Raw genomic sequence first — 17,860 nt, forward strand, 5'->3', positions numbered from 1 at the left:
CCCAACCAGGAATTCCCGGGAAAAACCCAACCCAAACCAGGGAATTCCTGGGAAAACCCCGCCCCAACCGGGAATTCCTGGGCAAAATCCACCCCAAACCAGGGAATTCCTGGGAAAACCTGCCCCGAGTCTGGGAATGCTGAAATTCCCAGGAAAAACCCAGCCCCAGTTTGGGAATTCCTGGGAAAAACCCAACCCAAACACGGGAATTCCCGGGAAAAATCTGTCCCAAACCAGGAATTCCCAGGAAATTCTGTCCCCATCCTGGGAATTCCCGGGAAAAACCTGACCCAAACATGGGAATTCCCGGGAAAAATCCACCCAAATGTGGGAATTCCCAGGGAAAATCTGCCTTGAGACCGAGAATTCCTGGGAAAAACCTGATCCAAACATGGGAATTCCCGGGGAAAATCTGATCTGAGTCAGGGAGTTCCTGGGAAAAATTCCCAACGTGGGAATTCCCAGAAAAAACCCATCCTGAGCAAGGGAATTCCTGGGAAAATCCGACCCAAATGTGGCAATTCCCGGGAAAAATCTGTCCCAAACTGGGGAATTCCTGGAAAAAACTCCAAACACGGGAATTCCTGGGAAAAATGTGTCCCAAGCCAGGAATTCCCAGGAAAATCTGTCCCAAACCAGGGAATTCCCAAAATTCCCGGCTCAGGAAAAGTGGGAATGGGAATGGGGAGAAATGAATGGAATTCCCAAAATTCCCAGCTGGGGAAAAAGCGGGAATGTTGGGAATGCTGGGAATCCTGGGTGGAAATGTTGGGGATTTTGGCTGGGAATGTTGGGGATTCCAGGTGGGAATGTTGGGAATTCCAGGAATTCCGGGAATGTTGGGAATTTGGGGTGGGAATGTTGGGAATTCTGGCTGGGAATGTTGGGAACTTTGGGAATTCCGGGAACATTGGGAATTCTGGCCGGGAATGTTGGGGATTCCGGGTGGGAATGTTGAGAATTCCAGGAATTCCGGGAATGTTGGGAATTCCGGCTGGGAATGTTGGGAATTTTGGGGATTCCGGGTGGGAATGTTGGGGATTCTGGCCAGGAATTTTGAGATTTCTGGGCAGGAACGTTGGGAACGTTGGGAATTCTGGGAATGTTGGGAATTCCGGCCGGGAATGTTGGGAATTCCGGGTGGGAATGTTGTCAATTTTGGGACCATTGGGAACGTTGGGAATTCTGGCCAGGATATTCCGGGAAGGCTGGGGATTCTGGCTGGGAACGTTGGGAATTCCGGGAATTCCGGGAATTCCGGGCTCACGTCGAGCAGGGCGCTGTCCATGCTGAAGCCGTGGGAGCCGAGCAGCGCCTGCAGCTTCTCCAGGCTGGAATCCACCGAGTCCAGGTGCTCGCTCAGCTCCGACCTGGAAAAACCGGAATAAACACCGGGAATGACGGGAATGAACCCCGGGAATAGTGGGAATGGACACCGGGAATAGCGGCAATGAACCCCGGGAATGGCAGCGGGAACAGCGAGGCCAGGTGCTCGCTCAGCTCCGACCTGGAAAAACCGGAATAAACACCGGGAATGACGGGAATAAAAACCGGGAATAGCGGGAATGGACACCGGGAATGAACCCCGGGAACAGCGAGGCCGGGTGCTCGCTCAGCTCCGACCTGGAAAAATGGGAATAACGGGAATAAACCCCGGGAAAAATGGGAATAAACATCGGGAATAACGGGAATGAATCCCGGGAACACTGAGTCCAGGTGCTCGCTCAGCTCCGACCTGGAAAAACCGGAATAAACACCGGGAATAACGGGAATAAAAACCAGGAACAGTGAGTCCAGGTGCTCGCTCAGCTCCGACCTGGAAAAACGGGAATAACGGGAATGAACCCCGGGAATAGCAGGAATGAACCCCGGGAATGAACCCCGGGAATAACGGGAATGAACCCCGGGAACAGCGAGGCCGGGTCCTCGCTCAGCTCCGACCTAAAAACCGGGAATAAACACCGGGAATAAAAAGCGGGAATGACGGGAACGAAACTGGGAATGACACCGGGAACATCGGAACCACCGAGTCCAGCTCTGACCTGAGCCATTCCCATTCCCATTCCCGCTTTTCCCGAGCTGGGAATTCTGGGAATTCCGGGAATTCTGCCCCATTCCCATTCCCAGATTCCCATTCCCATCCCCATTCCTGCTTTCCCCAGCCAGGAATTTTGGGAATTCTGCCCCATTCCCATTCCCAGATTCCCATTCCCATTCCCAGATTCCCATCCCCATTCCCATTCCCGCTTTCCCCAGCCGGGAATGTTGGGAATTCCGGGAATTCCGGAGGGGCTGACCTGTCGAGGCAGGCGAGGCTCCGGCATTTTTCCGGGAATTTTTCGGGGCCGTTCCCGGGCGCGGCTCCGGAGTCGTTTTCCCGCAGGATGGAGTCGATGAAGGTGCCGGGCGACAGCGGCGTCTCGGCGCTCCCGGGATTCCCGGGATTCCCGGAATTCCCGGAATTCCCGGCATTCCCGGGGTTCCGGGGCTCCTCCCCCCGCGGGCTGGGGGCGGGGCTGGCAGGCTCCTCCTTGATCCGGACGGGCGGGCTGCTCCGGCCGGGAAAAATGGGAACGCGGGAATGCGGGAATGAATGGGAATGCGGGAATGTGGGAATAACGGGAATAAATGGGAATGTGGGAATGACGGGAATGTGGGAATGTGGGAATGAATGGGAATAAATGGGAATGTGGGAATGACGGGAATGTGGGAATGTGGGAATGAAGGGAATAACGGGAATGTGGGAATGTGGGAATGACGGGAATGTGGGCATGACGGGAATGTGGGAATGACGGGAATAAATGGGAATGTGGGAATGACGGGAATGTGGGAATGACGGGAATGTGGGAACGAAGGGAATGTGGGAATGACGGGAATGTGGGAATGAAGGGAATGTGGGAATGATGGGAAAAACGGGAATGTGGGAATGAAGGGAATGTGGGAATGACGGGAATGTGGGAATGAAGGGAATGTGGGAATGATGGGAAAAACGGGAATGTGGGAATGTGGGAAAATGGGAATAACGGGAATGTATGAATAACAGGAATGTGGAAAAACGGGAATAACGGGAATAAAGGGAATGTGGGAAAAACGGGAATAACGGGAACGACGGGAATAACGGGAATAAAGGGAATGCGGGAAAAACGGGAATGCGGGAAAGACGGGAATGTGGGAATAAAGGGAAAAAAACGGGAATGTGGGAATAAAGGGAAAAAAACGGGAATGTGGGAATAAAGGGATTAACGGGAATGACAGGAAAAACGGGAATGTGGGAATAAAGGGAATACGGGAATGAGGGAATGATGGGAATGTGGGAATAAAGGGAATAATGGGAAAAATGGGAATTTGGGAAAATGGGAATGATGGGAAGGTGGGAAAAATGGGAATATGGGAATAAACAGGAATAACGGGAATATGGGAAAAATGGGAATGAGGGAAAATGGGAATGTGGGAAAGGCCCATTCCTGGGGAATTTTGGGGAATCCCAGCCCCATTCCCAGGAAATTTTGGGACTCCCATTCCCATTCCCAGGGAATTTCCTGGAATTCCATCCCAAATCCCAGGGAATTTTTGGGAATCCCATCCCATTCCTGGGGAATCCCATCCCACCTGCACCATTCCCAGGGAATTTTCGGGAATCCTGTCCCAATCCCAGGGAATTTTCAGGACTCCCATCCCCATTCCCAGGGAATTTTTGGGAATCCTGTCCCATTCCCAGGGAATTTTCAGGAATCTCGGCCCCATTCCCAGGGAATCCCGTCCCACCTGCCCCATTCCTGGGGGAATTTCCTGGAATTCCATCCCAGGGGATTTCCGGGAACCCCATTCCCATTCCCGGGGAATTTTTGGGAATCCCATCCCCGTTCCTGGGGAATTTCCGGGAATCTCAGCCCCATTCCCAGGGAATTTTTGGGAATCTCAGCCCCGTTTCCAGGGAATTTTCGGGAGTCCTGTCTCACCCACCCCATTCCCAGGGAATTTCCGGGAATTCCGTCCCACCTGCCCCATTCCCAGGGAATTTCCGGGAATCCCGTCCCCATTCCCAGGGAATTTCCGGGAATCCCGTCCCAAATCCCAGGGAATTTTCGGGAATCCCGTCCCAAATCCCAGGGAATTTCTGGGAATCCCGTCCCCATTCCCGGGGAATTTCCTGGAATCCCGTCCCAAATCCCAGGGAATTTCTGGGAATTCCGTCCCACCTGCCCCATTCCCGGGGAATTTCCGGGAATCCCATTCCCATTCCCGGGGAATTTCCGGGAATCCCGTCCCACCTGCCCCATTCCCGGGGAATTTCCTGGAATCCCATTCCCATTCCCAGGGAATTTTTGGGAATCCCGTCCCAAATCCCAGGGAATTTTTGGGAATCCCGTCCCCATTCCCGTGGAATTTCCAGGAATCCCGTCCCCATTCCCGGGGAATTTCCGGGAATTCCGTCCCACCTGTGTCCGGGGGAGGGGGCGGGGCCGGCCGGGGGCAGCTCGGCGATGACGTCATTGGTGACGTCATTGGTGGTGACGTCACGGGCAATGACGTCATTGGTGACGTCGGTGATGACGTCATTGGTGACATCATCGATGCGGCGGGCGGGGCCGGGATCGGCCGGGAGCAGCGCCGGGCCCGGAGCCTGCGGAAAAACACCGGGAATGGCACCGGGAAAAATGGGAATGAACACCGGGAAAAACGGGAATGAACACCGGGAATGGCACCGGGAATGGGAATGAACACCGGGAATGACACCGGGAAAAATGGGAATGAACACTGGGAATGAACACCGGGAAAAACGGGAATGAACACCGGGAATGGGAATGAACACCGGGAATGACACCGGGAAAAACGGGAATAGCACCGGAAAAATGGGAATGGCTCTGGGAATGGCACTGAGAGCTCCCATCCCATTCCCATAAATCCCATTCCCATAAATCCCATTCCCATAAATCCCATTCCCCTAAATCCCATTCCCATAAATCCCATTCCCCTAAATCCCATTCCCATAAATCCCATTCCCCTAAATCCCATTCCCATAAATCCCATTCCCATAAATCCCATTCCCCTAAATCCCATTCCCATAAATCCCATTCCCCTAAATCCCATTCCCATAAATCCCATTCCCATAAATCCCATTCCCCTAAATCCCATTCCCCTAAATCCCATTCCCATAAATCCCATTCCCAATGAATCCCATTCCCAATGAATCCCATTCCCAATGAATCCCATTCCCAATGAATCCAATTCCCATAAATCCCATTCCCATAAATCCCATTTCCATAAATCCTATTCCCATAAATCCCATTCCCATAAATCCCATTTTTTATAAATAAATCCCAATCAATCCCATTATTTTCCCGATCAATCCCATTATTTTCCCCGATCAATCCCGTTATTTTCCGGGATCGATCCCGTTATTTTCCGGGATCCATCCCGTTATTTTCCCAATCAATCCCATTATTTTCCCCAATCAATCCCGTTATTCTCCCCGATCAATCCCGTTATTTTCCCCGATCAATCCCGTTATTTTCCGGGATCAATCCCGTTATTTTCCGGGATCAATCCCATTATTTTCCCCAATCAATCCCGTTATTTTCCCCGATCAATCCCATTATTTTCCCAATCAATCCCATTATTTTCCCAATAAATCCCGTTATTTTCCCCGATCAATCCCGTTATTTTCCCCGATCAATCCGGTTCTTTTCCGGGACAATCCCGTTATTTTCCGGGACAATCCGGTTTTCTGGGAATGCCGCTCACTCCGTAGGGGGAATTCCCGCGGTGCTCCAGGGGGAAGGCGCGGCCGAACTTGGGCCCGGAATGGGCGGAGCCGGCGTCGTTCAGCAGCAGCGGGCTGCAATTCCCAAAAAAAACGGGAATACCCACGGTGAAATTCCCAAAAAAACCCGGGAATACCCACGGTGAAATTCCTAAAAAAACCGGGAATACCCACGGTGAAATTCCCAAAAAAACGGGAATACCCACGGTGAAATTCCCAAAAAAACCCGGGAATACCCACGGTGAAATTCCCAAAAAAAACCGGGAATACCCGGGCTGCAATTCCCAAAAAAAACGGGAATACCCGGGGTGCAATTCCCAAAAAAAACGGAAATACCCACGGTGAAATTCCCAAAAAATTCCCAAAGAAACCGGGAATACCCACAATGAAATTCCCAAAAAAAACCCGGGAATACCCGGGGTGAAATTCCCAAAAAAAACCGGGAATACCCGGGATGAAATTCCCAAAAAAACCCGGGAGTACCCGAGATTAAATTCCCAAAAAATTCCCAAAAAAACGGGAAAACTCCAGGGCTGAAATTCCCCAAAAAATTTGGGAATTACCCCCTGGGAAATTTGGGAATTATGACGGAAATTTGGGAATGGGCTCTGAAAATTTGGGAATTATCCCTGGAAATTTGGGAATTGCCCCTGGAAATTTGGGAATTATCTCTCGGAAATTTGGGAATTACCCCCTGGGGAATTTGGGAATTTTCCCCGGGAGATTTCCTGGATTGTCCCAGGGAGGAGCGAGCCAGGATTGGGAATGGGAAAATTGGGAAAATTTTGGGAATTCCAGGGGTTTTCCCAGGGATTTTTTAGGATTTTTCCAGGGTGTTTTTAGGATTTTTCCAGGGTTTTTTTTTTTTTTTTTTTTTTGGGTTTTTCCAGAGGATTTCCAGAATTTTCCAGAATTTTCCCAAGATTTTTCCAGGGTTTTTTTTTTTGTTTTTCCCGAGATTTTCCCAGGATTTTTCCAGGGTCTTTTTTTGGGTTTTTCAAGAGTTTTTTCAGTATTTTTAGGATTTTTTCAGGGATTTTCCAGGGATTTTCCCAGGATTTTTCCGGGGATTTTCCTCAGGATTTTCCCGTTTTTTTCCCAGGGGTTTTTCCCGAGATTTTTCCAGGATTTTTCCAGGTTTTTTCCAGGATTTTTCCCAGGGGTTTTTCCCGAGATTTTTCCAGGATTTTTCCCAGCAGGGAGGGGGTTGGGAAGGGATTTCTGGAAGGAATTCCCAGAGAATCCCAGGAAAAACGGGAATTCCAGGAATTCCCTTTATCCCAAATTCCCAAATCCCAGCCCGGGGGGATTTTGGGGTCCCGGCTCCGGAATTTTGGAGTTTTTTTGGGAATTTTGGGGATTTCTCTCACATTTTCCTCTTGACGCCCAGGATCCGGTTGGATTGCACCAGGGAGATCAGGAACTGGATCAGCTGCGAGAGAAAACAGGGAAAGGGTCAGGAAAAACGGGAAAAAACGGGAAAAAATGGGAAAAACGGGAAAAATGGGGAAAAATGGGGAAAAAATGGGGAAAAATGGGGAAAAAACGGGAAAAATGGGGAAAAATGGGGAAAAACTCGGGAAAAAATGGGGAAAAAACGGGAAAAATGGGGAAAAAGGGGAAAAAAAAGGAAAAAATGGGAAAAAAACCTGGGAAAATGGGGAAAAACAGGAAAAAAACTGGGGAAAAAATGGGAAAGAATGGAGAAAAATGGAAAAATGGGAAAAAAAGTGGGAAAAAATGGGGGAAAATGGGAAAAAACTGGGAAAAAAAAAGCTGGGAAAAATGGGGGAAAAGGGGAAAAAAACCTGGGAAAAATGGGAAAAATACCTGGGGAAAACTGGGAAAATAGGGAAAAAACTGGGGAAAATGGAGGAAAAATGGGGAAAAATGGGAAAAAACTGGGGAAAAAAACCCTGGGAAAAATGGGGTAAAACAGGAAAAAAATGGAGGGAAAATGGGAAAAAATTGGAAAAAATGGGAAAAATTTGGAGAAAAACTGGGGGAAAACGGGAAAAACCTGAGGTAATCGGGAAAAAATGGGGGAAAAGTGGGAAAAAACCTGGGGAAAATGGGAAAAAATTGGGAAAATTGAGAAAAGCAGGGAAAAAACTGGAGAAAACTGGGAAAAAAAAAAGGCAAAAAAACTGGGAAAAATAAAAATGGGAAAAAAAAAAGAAAAAAAATTGGGGAAAACTGGGAAAGAATGGGAAAAAACTGGGAAAAAAGGGGGAAAATTGAGAAAAACAGGGGAAAACATGGGGAAATGGGAAAAACAGAGAAAAATGGGAAAAAAAACTGGGCAAAATGGGAAAAAATGGGATAAAATGGGAAAAATGGGGAAAACTGGAAAAGGGAAAAAATGGGAAAAGAAACCTGGGGAAACTGGTGGAAAATGGGGAAAATATGGCGAAATCTTGGAAAAATGAGGGAAAAAACCTGGGGAAAAATGGGGAAAAAAAGGGAAAAAACTGGTTAAAATTGAGAAAAACAGGGAAAAAACTGGGGAAAACTAGGAAAACTGGGAAAAAAAATGAAAAAATGGTGAAATGGGGAAAGAAAAGGGAAAATTGGGAAAAAAACTGGGGAAAACTGGGAAAAATGGGAAAAACGGGGAAAAAATGGAGAAAACTGGGAAAAATGGAGGAAAATTGGGAAAAACAGGGAAAAAATGGGAAAATAACTGAGGAAAACCGGGAAAAAACCTGGGGAAATGGGGAAAAAGGGAAAAACCTGGGAAAAATTGGGAAAAACTGGGGGGGGAAACTGGGAAAAATGGGAAAAAATTGGGAGAAAATGGAAAAATTGGGAAATCCTTGGAAAACTGGGGGGGGGAACTGGGAAAAATTGGGGAAAATGGGAAAAATTTGGGGGGGGGGAAGGGATTTGGGAAGGGAAAAGTGGGAAAAAACTGGGAAAAATTGGGAATTACCATGGAAATTTGGGAAATACCCCAGAAATTTAGGAATTACCCCCATAAATTTGGGACTTAGCCTGGAAATTTGGGAATTATCCCTGGAAATGTGGGAATTACGCTGGGGAATTTGGGAATTACCGCCGGAAATTTGGGAAGAACCCCTGGGAATTTGGGAATGACCCCCAAAATTTGGGAATGGGGTCTGGAAATTTGGGAATGACCCCCAGAAATTTGGGAATTACACTGGAAATTTGGGAACGGGGTCTGGAAATTTGGGAATTACCCCCAGAAATTTGAGACTTACACCTGAAAATTTGGGAATTACCACAGGAAATTTGGGAATTATCCCCAGAAATTTGGGAATTACCCCCAGAAATTTGGGAATTACCCCCAGAAATTTGGGAATTACACCTGAAAATTTGGGAATTACCACAGGAAATTTGGGAATTACCCCTGGAAATTTGGGAATTATCCCCATAAATTTGGGAATTACTCCTAAAATGTGGGAATTACCCCCGGAAATGTGGGAATGACCCCCGGAAATGTGGGAATTTTGCTGGATGGAAATGTGGGAATTTTGCTGGAAATGTGGGAATTTCGCTGGAAATGTGGGAATTTCGCGGGAAATGTGGGAATTTCGCGGGAAATGTGGGAATTTCGCTGGAAATGTGGGAATTTCGCTGGGAATGTGGGAATTTCGCTGGGAATGTGGGAATTTTGCGGGAAATGTGGGAATTTTGCTGGAAATGTGGGAATTTTGCGGGAATGGGGCGTTACCTTGTTGACGACCTTCTGCTGCTGCGCGTGCTTCTGGCGCAGGGCGGCCACCTCCCGCCACAGAGCCTCGTTCTCCCTGCCGACAGAATTCCAGGGAAAAGCGGGAGAAATTCCGTCAGGAACGGGGGAATGCCATGGGAAACAGGGGGGAAAATTCCATGGAAAACGGGGGAGAAATTCCATGGGAAAATGGGAGAAATTCCATCAGGAACGGGGGAAATTCCATGGGAAACAGGGGGAAAATTCCCGCAGGAACGGGGAAATGCCATGGGAAAACGGGGAAAAATTCCATGGAAAATGGGGGAGAAATTCCGTCAGGAACGGGGAAATTCCATGGGGAAACGGGGGGAAAATTCCGTCAGGAACGGGGGAAATGCCATGGAAAAACAGGGGAAAATGCCAGGGAAAACGGGGAGAAATTCCATCAGGAACGGGGGGAATTCCATGGGAACAGGGGGGGGAAATTCCGTCAGGAACGGGGGAGAAATTCCATGGAAAAATGGGGGAAAATTCCGTCATAAACGGGGGGAAATTCCATGGAAAATGGGGAGAAATTCCATGGAAAATGGGGGAGAAATTCCAGGAAAACAGGGGAGAAATTCCATGAGAAACAGGGGAGAAATTCCATGAGAAATGGGGGAGGAATTCCATGGAAAACAGGGAGGAATTCCATGGAAAACAGGGGAGAAATTCCATGAGAAATGGGGGAGGAATTCCATGGAAAACAGGGAGGAATTCCATGGAAAATGGGGAGAAATTCCATGAGAAATGGGGGAGAAATTCCATGGAAAACAGGGAGGAATTCCATGGAAAATGGGGAGGAATTCCATGGAAAATGGGGAGGAATTCCATGGAAAATGGGGGAGAAATTCCATGGAAAACGGGGGAGAAATTCCGGGAAAACAGGGAGAAACTCCATGAAAAATGGGGAGGAATTCCATCAATATCCCCAATTCCTGGATTTATTCCCGGATTTAATCCTGGATTTTATCCCCAATTCCTGGATTTTTTCCCGGATTTTATCCCCAATTCCCGGATTTTTCCCAGGATTTATTCCCGGAATTTTTCCGTAGCATTTCACGGTGAGCAGCCGCGAGTCCAGGCTGTGCTGCCGTTCCCACATCCCATTCCCTGGGGGTTTATTCCCGGATTTTTTCCCGGATTTTATCCCGGATTTTTTCCCAGATTTCATCCCCGATTCCCGGATTAATTCCCGGATTTTTCCCGGATTTTATTCCCGGATTCCCCTCACCGTTTCATGTTGAGCAGCCGGGAGTCCAGGCTGTGCTGCCGTCCCCCATTCCATTCCCCATTCCATTCCCCATTCCCTGGGGGTTTATTCTCGGATTAATTCCCAGATTTTTTCCCGGATTTTCCCGGATTTTTCCCAGATTTTTCCCGGATTTTATTCCGGGATTTCCCTCACCGTTTCATGTTGAGCAGCCGGGAGTCGAGGCTGTGCTGCCGTTCCCCATTCCATCCCCCATTCCCTGGGGGTTTATTCCCAGATTTTATCCTGGATTTTCCCGGATTTTTTCCCGGATTTTCCCAGATTTTCCGGGATTTTTCCCGGATTTATTCCCGGATTTCCCTCACCGTTTCATGGTGAGCAGCCGGGAGTCCAGGCTCTCCTGCCGGCCGCGCATGGCGTGCATGTCGGCCAGGAGCCGCGCCACGCTGTCCTGCCGCAGCCGCGCCTCCTCCGGCCGCAGCGGCGGCACCTGCAACGGGAAAAAACGGGAAAAAAAACGGGAAAAACGGGAATTCCACACCCGAGAAACACGCCACAACTTTGGGGAACTTTTGGAGATTTTTTTCCGATTTTTTTTCCGATTTTTTTCCGATTTTTTCCAATTTTTTCCGATTTTTTTTCTATTTTTTTCCGATTTTTTAATCAAGGTTTTTGGGATTTTTTGAGGGATTTTTTCCCAATTTTTTTGGATTTTTCTCAAACGTTTTCAGGGTTTTTTTTGGATTTTTAGGGATTTTTAGGGATTTTTAAAGAATTGTTGGGGGTTTCTTTGGAATTGTTTTGGGGATATTTTTGGGGGGTTTGGGCTGTCCTGCCGCAGCCGCGCCTCCTCCGGCCGCAGCGGCACCTGGAACGGGAAAAAACGGGAAAATCGGGAAAATCGGGAATTCCACACCCGAGAAACACGCCACAACTTTGGGGAACTTTTGGAGATTTTTTTCCGATTTTTTTTCCGATTTTTTTCCGATTTTTTCCAATTTTTTCCGATTTTTTTTCTATTTTTTTCCGATTTTTTAATCAACGTTTTTGGGATTTTTTGAGGGATTTTTTCCCAATTTTTTGGATTTTTCTCAAACGTTTTCAGGGTTTTTTTTGAGGTGTTTTAGGGATTTTTAGAGAATTGTTGGGGGTTTATTTGGAATTGTTTTGGGGATATTTCTGGGGGGTTTGGGCTGTCCTGCCGCAGCCGCGCCTCCTCCGGCCGCAGCGGCGGCACCAAAAACGGGGAAAAATATTGAAAAATGGGGAAAAATCGGGAAAAACGGAAAATCCGGATCTAGGAAACACTCGGGAATTTTGGGGATTTTTTTTCCAAATTTTTTTTGGATTCTTTCCAATTTTTTTCTGCTTTTTTTTCTGGTTTTCAATCAACGTTTCTGGGATTTTTTGGCCGATTTTTCTCAAACCATTTTTCCCATTTCTGGGGAATTTTTTTGGGGTGTTTTTTGCGAATTTTTTGGGGGGATTTTTTTTTAAGTTTTTTTAACAGAATAATTCTGATTTTTTTTCCGATTTTTGGGGGAATTTTTTTGGGTTTTTTTACAGAATAATTCCGATTTTTTCCAGATTTTTTCGGGGATTTTTTTGCTGAATTTCCCGATTTTTTAGGGATTGTTTTGCCCATTTTCCCCGAGCCGTTTTTCCCAATTTGGGGCATTTTTTGGGGTGATTTTTGGGGATTTTGGGCGCACTGACGCCGGTGACTTTGCGTTTGATGTTCTCCAGGAGCCGCTCCTGGAAGGATTTGTACAAACCCAATTCTGGTGATTTTTTAAGGGAATTTTTGCCCATTTTCCCCGAGCCGTTTTTCCCAATTTCGGGCATTTTTTGGGGTGATTTCCGGGGATTTTGGGCGCACTGACGCTGGTGACTTTGCGTTTGATGTTCTCCAGGAGCCGCTCCTGGAAGGATTTGTACAAACCCAATTCTGGTGATTTTTTAATGGGAATTTTTGCCGGTTTTCCCCGAGCCGTTTTTCCCAATTTGGGGCGTTTTTTGGGGTGATTTTGGGGGATTTTGGGCGCACTGACGCCGGTGACTTTGCGTTTGATGTTCTCCAGGAGCCGCTCCTGGCCGCGCAGGAAGAACGGGTGCTGGAACTCGGTGTCGTCCTTCTCCGGCTTCACCAGCCCGCCCTGCTCCAGGTGCAGAACCTTCCGGAATCCGTCTGGAATGGGGCGAAAAACGGGAAAAATGGGAAAAATGGGAAAAAATGGGAATTATGGGGAAAAAACGGGGAAAAAATGGGGAAAAAAGGGATTTTCAATGGGAAAACGGGATTGTGGCACCAGCCCGCCCTGCTCCAGGTGCAGAACCTTCCGGAATCCGTCTGGAATGGGGCGAAAAACGGGAAAAATGGGAAAAACGCGAAAAAACGGGAATTATGGGGAAAAAACGGGGAAAAAATGGGGAAAAAAGGGATTTTCCATGGGAAAACGGGATTGTGGCAGCAGCCCGCCCTGCTCCAGGTGCAGAACCTTCCGGAATCCGTCTGAAATGGGGCGAAAAACGGGAAAAATGGGAAAAATGGGAATTAGGGGGAAAAAACGGGGAAAAAATGGGAATAAATGGGAATAAAAAGGGAATAAAAAGGGAATAAAAAGGGTAAAAACGGGATTGTGGCACAAGCCCGCCCTGCTCCAGGTGCAGAACCTTCCGGAATCCGTCTGGAATGGGGCGAAAAACGGGAAAAATGGGGAAAAACGGCGAAAAAATGGGGAAAAACGACGAAAAAATGGGGAAAAACAACGAAAAAATGGGGAAAAAAGGGATTTTCCATGGGAAAACGGGATTGTGGCAGCAGCCGCCCTGCTCCAGGTGCAGAACCTTCCGGAATCCGGCTGCAAATGGGGGAAAAATGGGAAAAACGGGAAAAAACGGGAATTTTGGGGAGAAAATGGGAAAAAATTTGGGAATAATGGTGAGAAATCCAGGAACTTCCAGGGGAAAATGGGAAAAAAAATGGGGAAAAATCCTGGGAAAACGGGAAAAAATCCCAGAATTTCCAGGGGAAAATTCCAGGAAACAATGGGAAAAATCCTGGAATTTCCATGGAAAAATGGGAAAAAATGGGGAAAAATCTGGGGAAAATGGGAAAAAAATCCAGGAATAATGGGAAACAATGGGAAGCCGATTCCCAAAGCCCCAAAATCCTTCCGGGAACCCCAAAAATCCCAAAAACATCCCCAAAAATCCCCTGGAAAAGCCCCAGAAGCCCCAAATTTCAGCCCAGAATTCCCGAATTTCCGTGAATTTTTGGGAATTTGGGAATTTTGGGAATTCTCACTCACACATGTTGAGCTGCCTGACGAAGCCGATTCCCAAAGCCCCAAAATCCTTCCGGGAACCCCAAAAATCCCAAAAAAATCCCCAAAATCCCCTGGGAAAGCCCCAGAAGCCCCAAATTTCAGCCCAGAATTCCCGAATTTCTGGGAATTTTTGGGAATTTTGGGAATGTTGGGAATTGCCACTCACACATGTTGAGCTGCCTGACGAAGCCGATTCCCAAAGCCCCAAAATCCTTCCGGGAACCCCAAAAATCCCCAAAAAAATCCCAAAAATGCCCTGGAAAAGCCCCAGAAGCCCCAAATTTCAGCCCAGAATTCCGGAATTTTTGGGAATTTTTGGGAATTTGGGAATGTTGGGAATTGCCACTCACACATGTTGAGCTGCCTGACGAAGCCGATTCCCAAAGCCCCAAAATCCTTCCGGGAACCCCAAAAATCCCCAAAAAAATCCCAAAAATCCCCTGGAAAAGCCCCAGAAGCCCCAAATTTCAGCCCAGAATTCCGGAATTTTCGGGAATTCCTGGGAATTTTGGGAATTGCCACTCACACATGTTGAGCTGCCTGACGAAGCCGATTCCCAAGGCACCAAAATCCTTCCGGGAACCCCAAAAAATCCCCAAAAATGCCCTGGGAAAGCCCCAGAAGCCCCAAATTTCAGCCCAGAATTCCCGAATTTTTGGGAATTTTTGGGAATTTTTGGGAATTTTGGGAATTCTCACTCACACATGTTGAGCTGCCTGACGAAGCCGATTCCCAAAGCCCCAAAATCCTTCCGGGAACCCCAAAAATCCCCAAAAATCCCCAAAAATCCCCTGGGAAAGCCCCAGAAGCCCCAAATTTCAGCCCAGAATTCCGGAATTTTTGGGAATTTTTGGGAATTTGGGAATGTTGGGAATTCTCACTCACACATGTTGAGCTGCCTGACGAAGCCGATTCCCAAAGCCCCAAAATCCTTCCGGGAACCCCAAAAATCCCCAAAAATCCCCAAAAATCCCCTGGGAAAGCCCCAGAAGCCCCAAATTTCAGCCCAGAATTCCGGAATTTTTGGGAATTTTTGGGAATTTGGGAATGTTGGGAATTGCCACTCACACATGTTGAGCTGCCTGACGAAGCTGGCCATGTTGCTGTGCTTGAAGTACTTGGGCAGAACCTCCTTGGAGAACTGGCCCTGGTCAAAGACGTGGAAGCTGCTCCCGCTCTGGGAAAAAAACACGGAAAATCGGGAATTCCTGGGGAAGTTGGAATTGTTGGGATTTTTTAGGGAATTGTGGGGGATTTTGGGGCAATTTTGGGCGGTTTTGGGGACTTTTTTGAGGGGTTTTAAGGGATTTTTTGCATTTTTTTCATATTTTCTGGGGGATTTTTTAAGGTATTTTTTTGGAATTTTTGGGGGTTTTGGTATATTTTTGACATTTTTCAGGAATTTTGGAGGGATTTAAAGGAAATTCTTGGGATTTTTGGGGATTTTGGGGATGTTTGGAAGAACTGGCCCTGGTCAAAGACGTGGAAGCTGCTCCCACTCTGGAAAAACACGGAAAATTGGGAATTTTTGGGGATTTTGAGAATGATGGTGGATTTTGGGGAATTTTTTGGGATAATTTTAGGGAATTTCTGGGGTGTTTTGGGCAATTTTTGGGGATTTTTTGGGGATTTTTTTTGGATTTTTTTTTTTTAAATTTTGGGGATTTTTTGAGGAACTATTTTTGGAATTTTTGGGAACTATTTGGGATTTTTTTTTTGGGGGGGGAGAATTTTGTGGATTTTTGAGGATTTTTTTGGATTTTTTGAAACTTTTTTTTACATTTTTTGAATTTTGGGATTTTTGGAATTTTGGGGGATTTTTTGGGAATTGTTGGGCAGTTTTTCGGTATTTTTTGGGATGTTTTTGGAATTATTTGGGAATTTTGGGGATTTTTTGGTATTATTTGGATTATTTTTGGGGACTTCTCGGAATTTTTGGGATGTTTGGGAGAACCGGCCCTGGTCAAACATGGAAAATTGGGAATGAAATGGGAATTTTTGGGACTTTTGGGATATTTTTAAGGAATTTCTGGGGGATTTTTGGTAATTTTTGGGAATTTCTTGGGAATTTGGGGGAATTTTTTTAGGAATTTTTAAAGGAATTTTCTGGATTTTTAAATGGGATTTTTTTGTGGGAAAAATGGGATTTTTTTTGCAGGAAAAATGGAATTTTTTTGTGGGAAAAATGGGATTTTCCCTGGGAAAAGCTGGAATTTTACAGGAAAATTGGGTTTTTAGTGGGAATAATGAGATTTTTTCCGGGAAAACCTGGATTTTGTGTGGGAATAATGGGATTTTCCTGGGAAAAGTAGGATTTTTTGTCGGAAAAATGGAATTTTTCCCAGGAAAAGTAGAGTTTTTCCAGGAATAAGGGGATTTTCCTAGAATAACAGGATTTTCCCCAGGAATAATGGGATTTTCCATGGGGAAATGGGATTTTTTGTTGGTAAAGCTGAAATTTTATGGGAAAAATTGGATTTTTTGCAGGAATAACAGGATCTTCCCAAGAATAATGGGATTTTCCCTGGGAAAAGTGGGATTTTTCTTCAAGAAAAATGGAATTTTTTGTGGGAAAAGTGGGATTTTCCAGGAAATAATGGGATTTTTCCCGGAAAAAATGGGAAAATGGGATTTTCCCTGGGGAAAGAGGGATTTTACGCTGGTAAAGCTGGAGTTTTTCAAGGAAAAATTGGATTTTTCGCGGGAATAACGGGATTTTCCCAGGAATAACGGGATTTTCCCTGGGGAAAGTGGGATTTTATGTGGGAAAAGCTGGAATTTTATGGGAAAAATTGGATTTTTCGTGGGAATAACGGGATTTTCCCAGGAATAACTGGATTTTCCCTGGGGAAAGTGGGATTTTATGTGGGAAAAGCTGGAATTTTATGGGAAAAATTGGAATGTTCGCGGGAATAACGGCATTTTTCCGGGGAATAAGAGGATTTTTTGCGGGAATAACGTGATTTTTTGCGGGAATAAGGGGCTTTTCGCGGGAATAACGGAAGTTTTCGTGGGAATAAGGGCCTTTTTCCCAGGAAAAGTGGGATTTTTCGTGGGACAAGTGGGATTTTCCCGGGAATAACGGGATGTTTCGCGGGACCATGGGCCCATTCCGCGGGAAAAGCGGGTGTTTTTGGCGGGAAGGGGCGGTTTTCCCGCGGGAAGCGGCCGAGCGGCCCGCGGGGCCGGGCCGGGCCTCGGCGGGCGGCGGGAGCGGCCCCGGGAGCGGCCCCGGGCGGCCGCGGGCTCTCACCGGGCTCCAGCAGATCAGCGCGTCCGTCTCGGGGTCCTCCACCAGCGTCCACAGCTTGCTCAGGAACGCGGGCACGTTGCTGGGCCCGGGGCCCGCCGCCGCCGCCGCCGCCGCCGCCGCGCCCGGCCCCTCCATGGCCGCGGCGGGGCCGGGAAGCGCTGGGGGAGGCCCCGCGGGGAAAGCCCCGGGCGCGGCGGCGCCGTTAAAGAGCGACGGGAGAGCCCCGGGCGGCGGCGGCGGCGGCGGCGGCGGCGCGGGCGGGGGGCGGCATGGCGGCCGCCATCTTGGGGCGGGAGGGAACGGGAACGGGGCGGGGCTTGACGCGAGGACACGCCCCCTCTGACGTAGCCACGCCCACTGCTGTGACTGATAGGGGCTTTGGCTCAAAGACACGCCCACTTGGGAGATAGCCACGCCCACTGCTGTGACTGATAGGGGCTGTGGGGCAAAGACACGCCCACTTGGGAGATAGCCACGCCCACTGCGTGTGACTGATAGGGCCTTGAGGCAAAGACACGCCCACTTGGGAGATAGCCACGCCCACTGCTGTTACTGATAGGGGCTGTGTCGCAAAGACACGCCCACTTAG

General features: G+C 47.7%; 1 protein-coding gene across 1 annotated transcript; it reads right to left on the reverse strand.

Moving 5' to 3' along the window:
* Positions 1-422: 422 nt before the first annotated feature.
* On the reverse strand, positions 423-17,406 carry LOC110484436 (heat shock factor protein 1). The gene is made up of 11 exons (XM_077781456.1): positions 17,272-17,406; positions 15,087-15,195; positions 12,741-12,877; positions 11,055-11,179; positions 9,459-9,534; positions 7,135-7,196; positions 5,746-5,839; positions 4,440-4,624; positions 2,298-2,549; positions 925-1,370; positions 423-433 (listed from the first exon to the last, which is right to left on the reverse strand). Exons 1-11 carry the CDS (start codon positions 17,404-17,406, stop codon positions 423-425), a joined length of 1,632 nt encoding a protein of 543 aa, XP_077637582.1.
* Between the last annotated feature and the right edge of the window lie 454 nt (positions 17,407-17,860).

Source organism: Lonchura striata, chromosome 1, assembly GCF_046129695.1.
Source record: "Lonchura striata isolate bLonStr1 chromosome 1, bLonStr1.mat, whole genome shotgun sequence".
NCBI classification, from domain to species: Eukaryota; Metazoa; Chordata; class Aves; order Passeriformes; family Estrildidae; genus Lonchura; species Lonchura striata.

What these genes read in the sequence shown, in the direction of transcription:
- LOC110484436 (XM_077781456.1), bottom strand. Translation starts at nt 17,406, where the DNA reads ATGGAGGGGCCGGGCGCGGCGGCGGCGGCGGCGGCGGCGGCGGGCCCC. An exon ending in CGGCTGCTCACCATGAAACG is followed by an intron (nt 9,535 to 11,054) that starts GTGAGGGAAATC and finishes TTCTGTCGGCAG; the next exon opens with GGAGAACGAGGCTCTGTGGC. An exon ending in AGCCTCGCCTGCCTCGACAG is followed by an intron (nt 1,371 to 2,297) that starts GTCAGCCCCTCC and finishes CGGTTTTTCCAG; the next exon opens with GTCGGAGCTGAGCGAGCACC.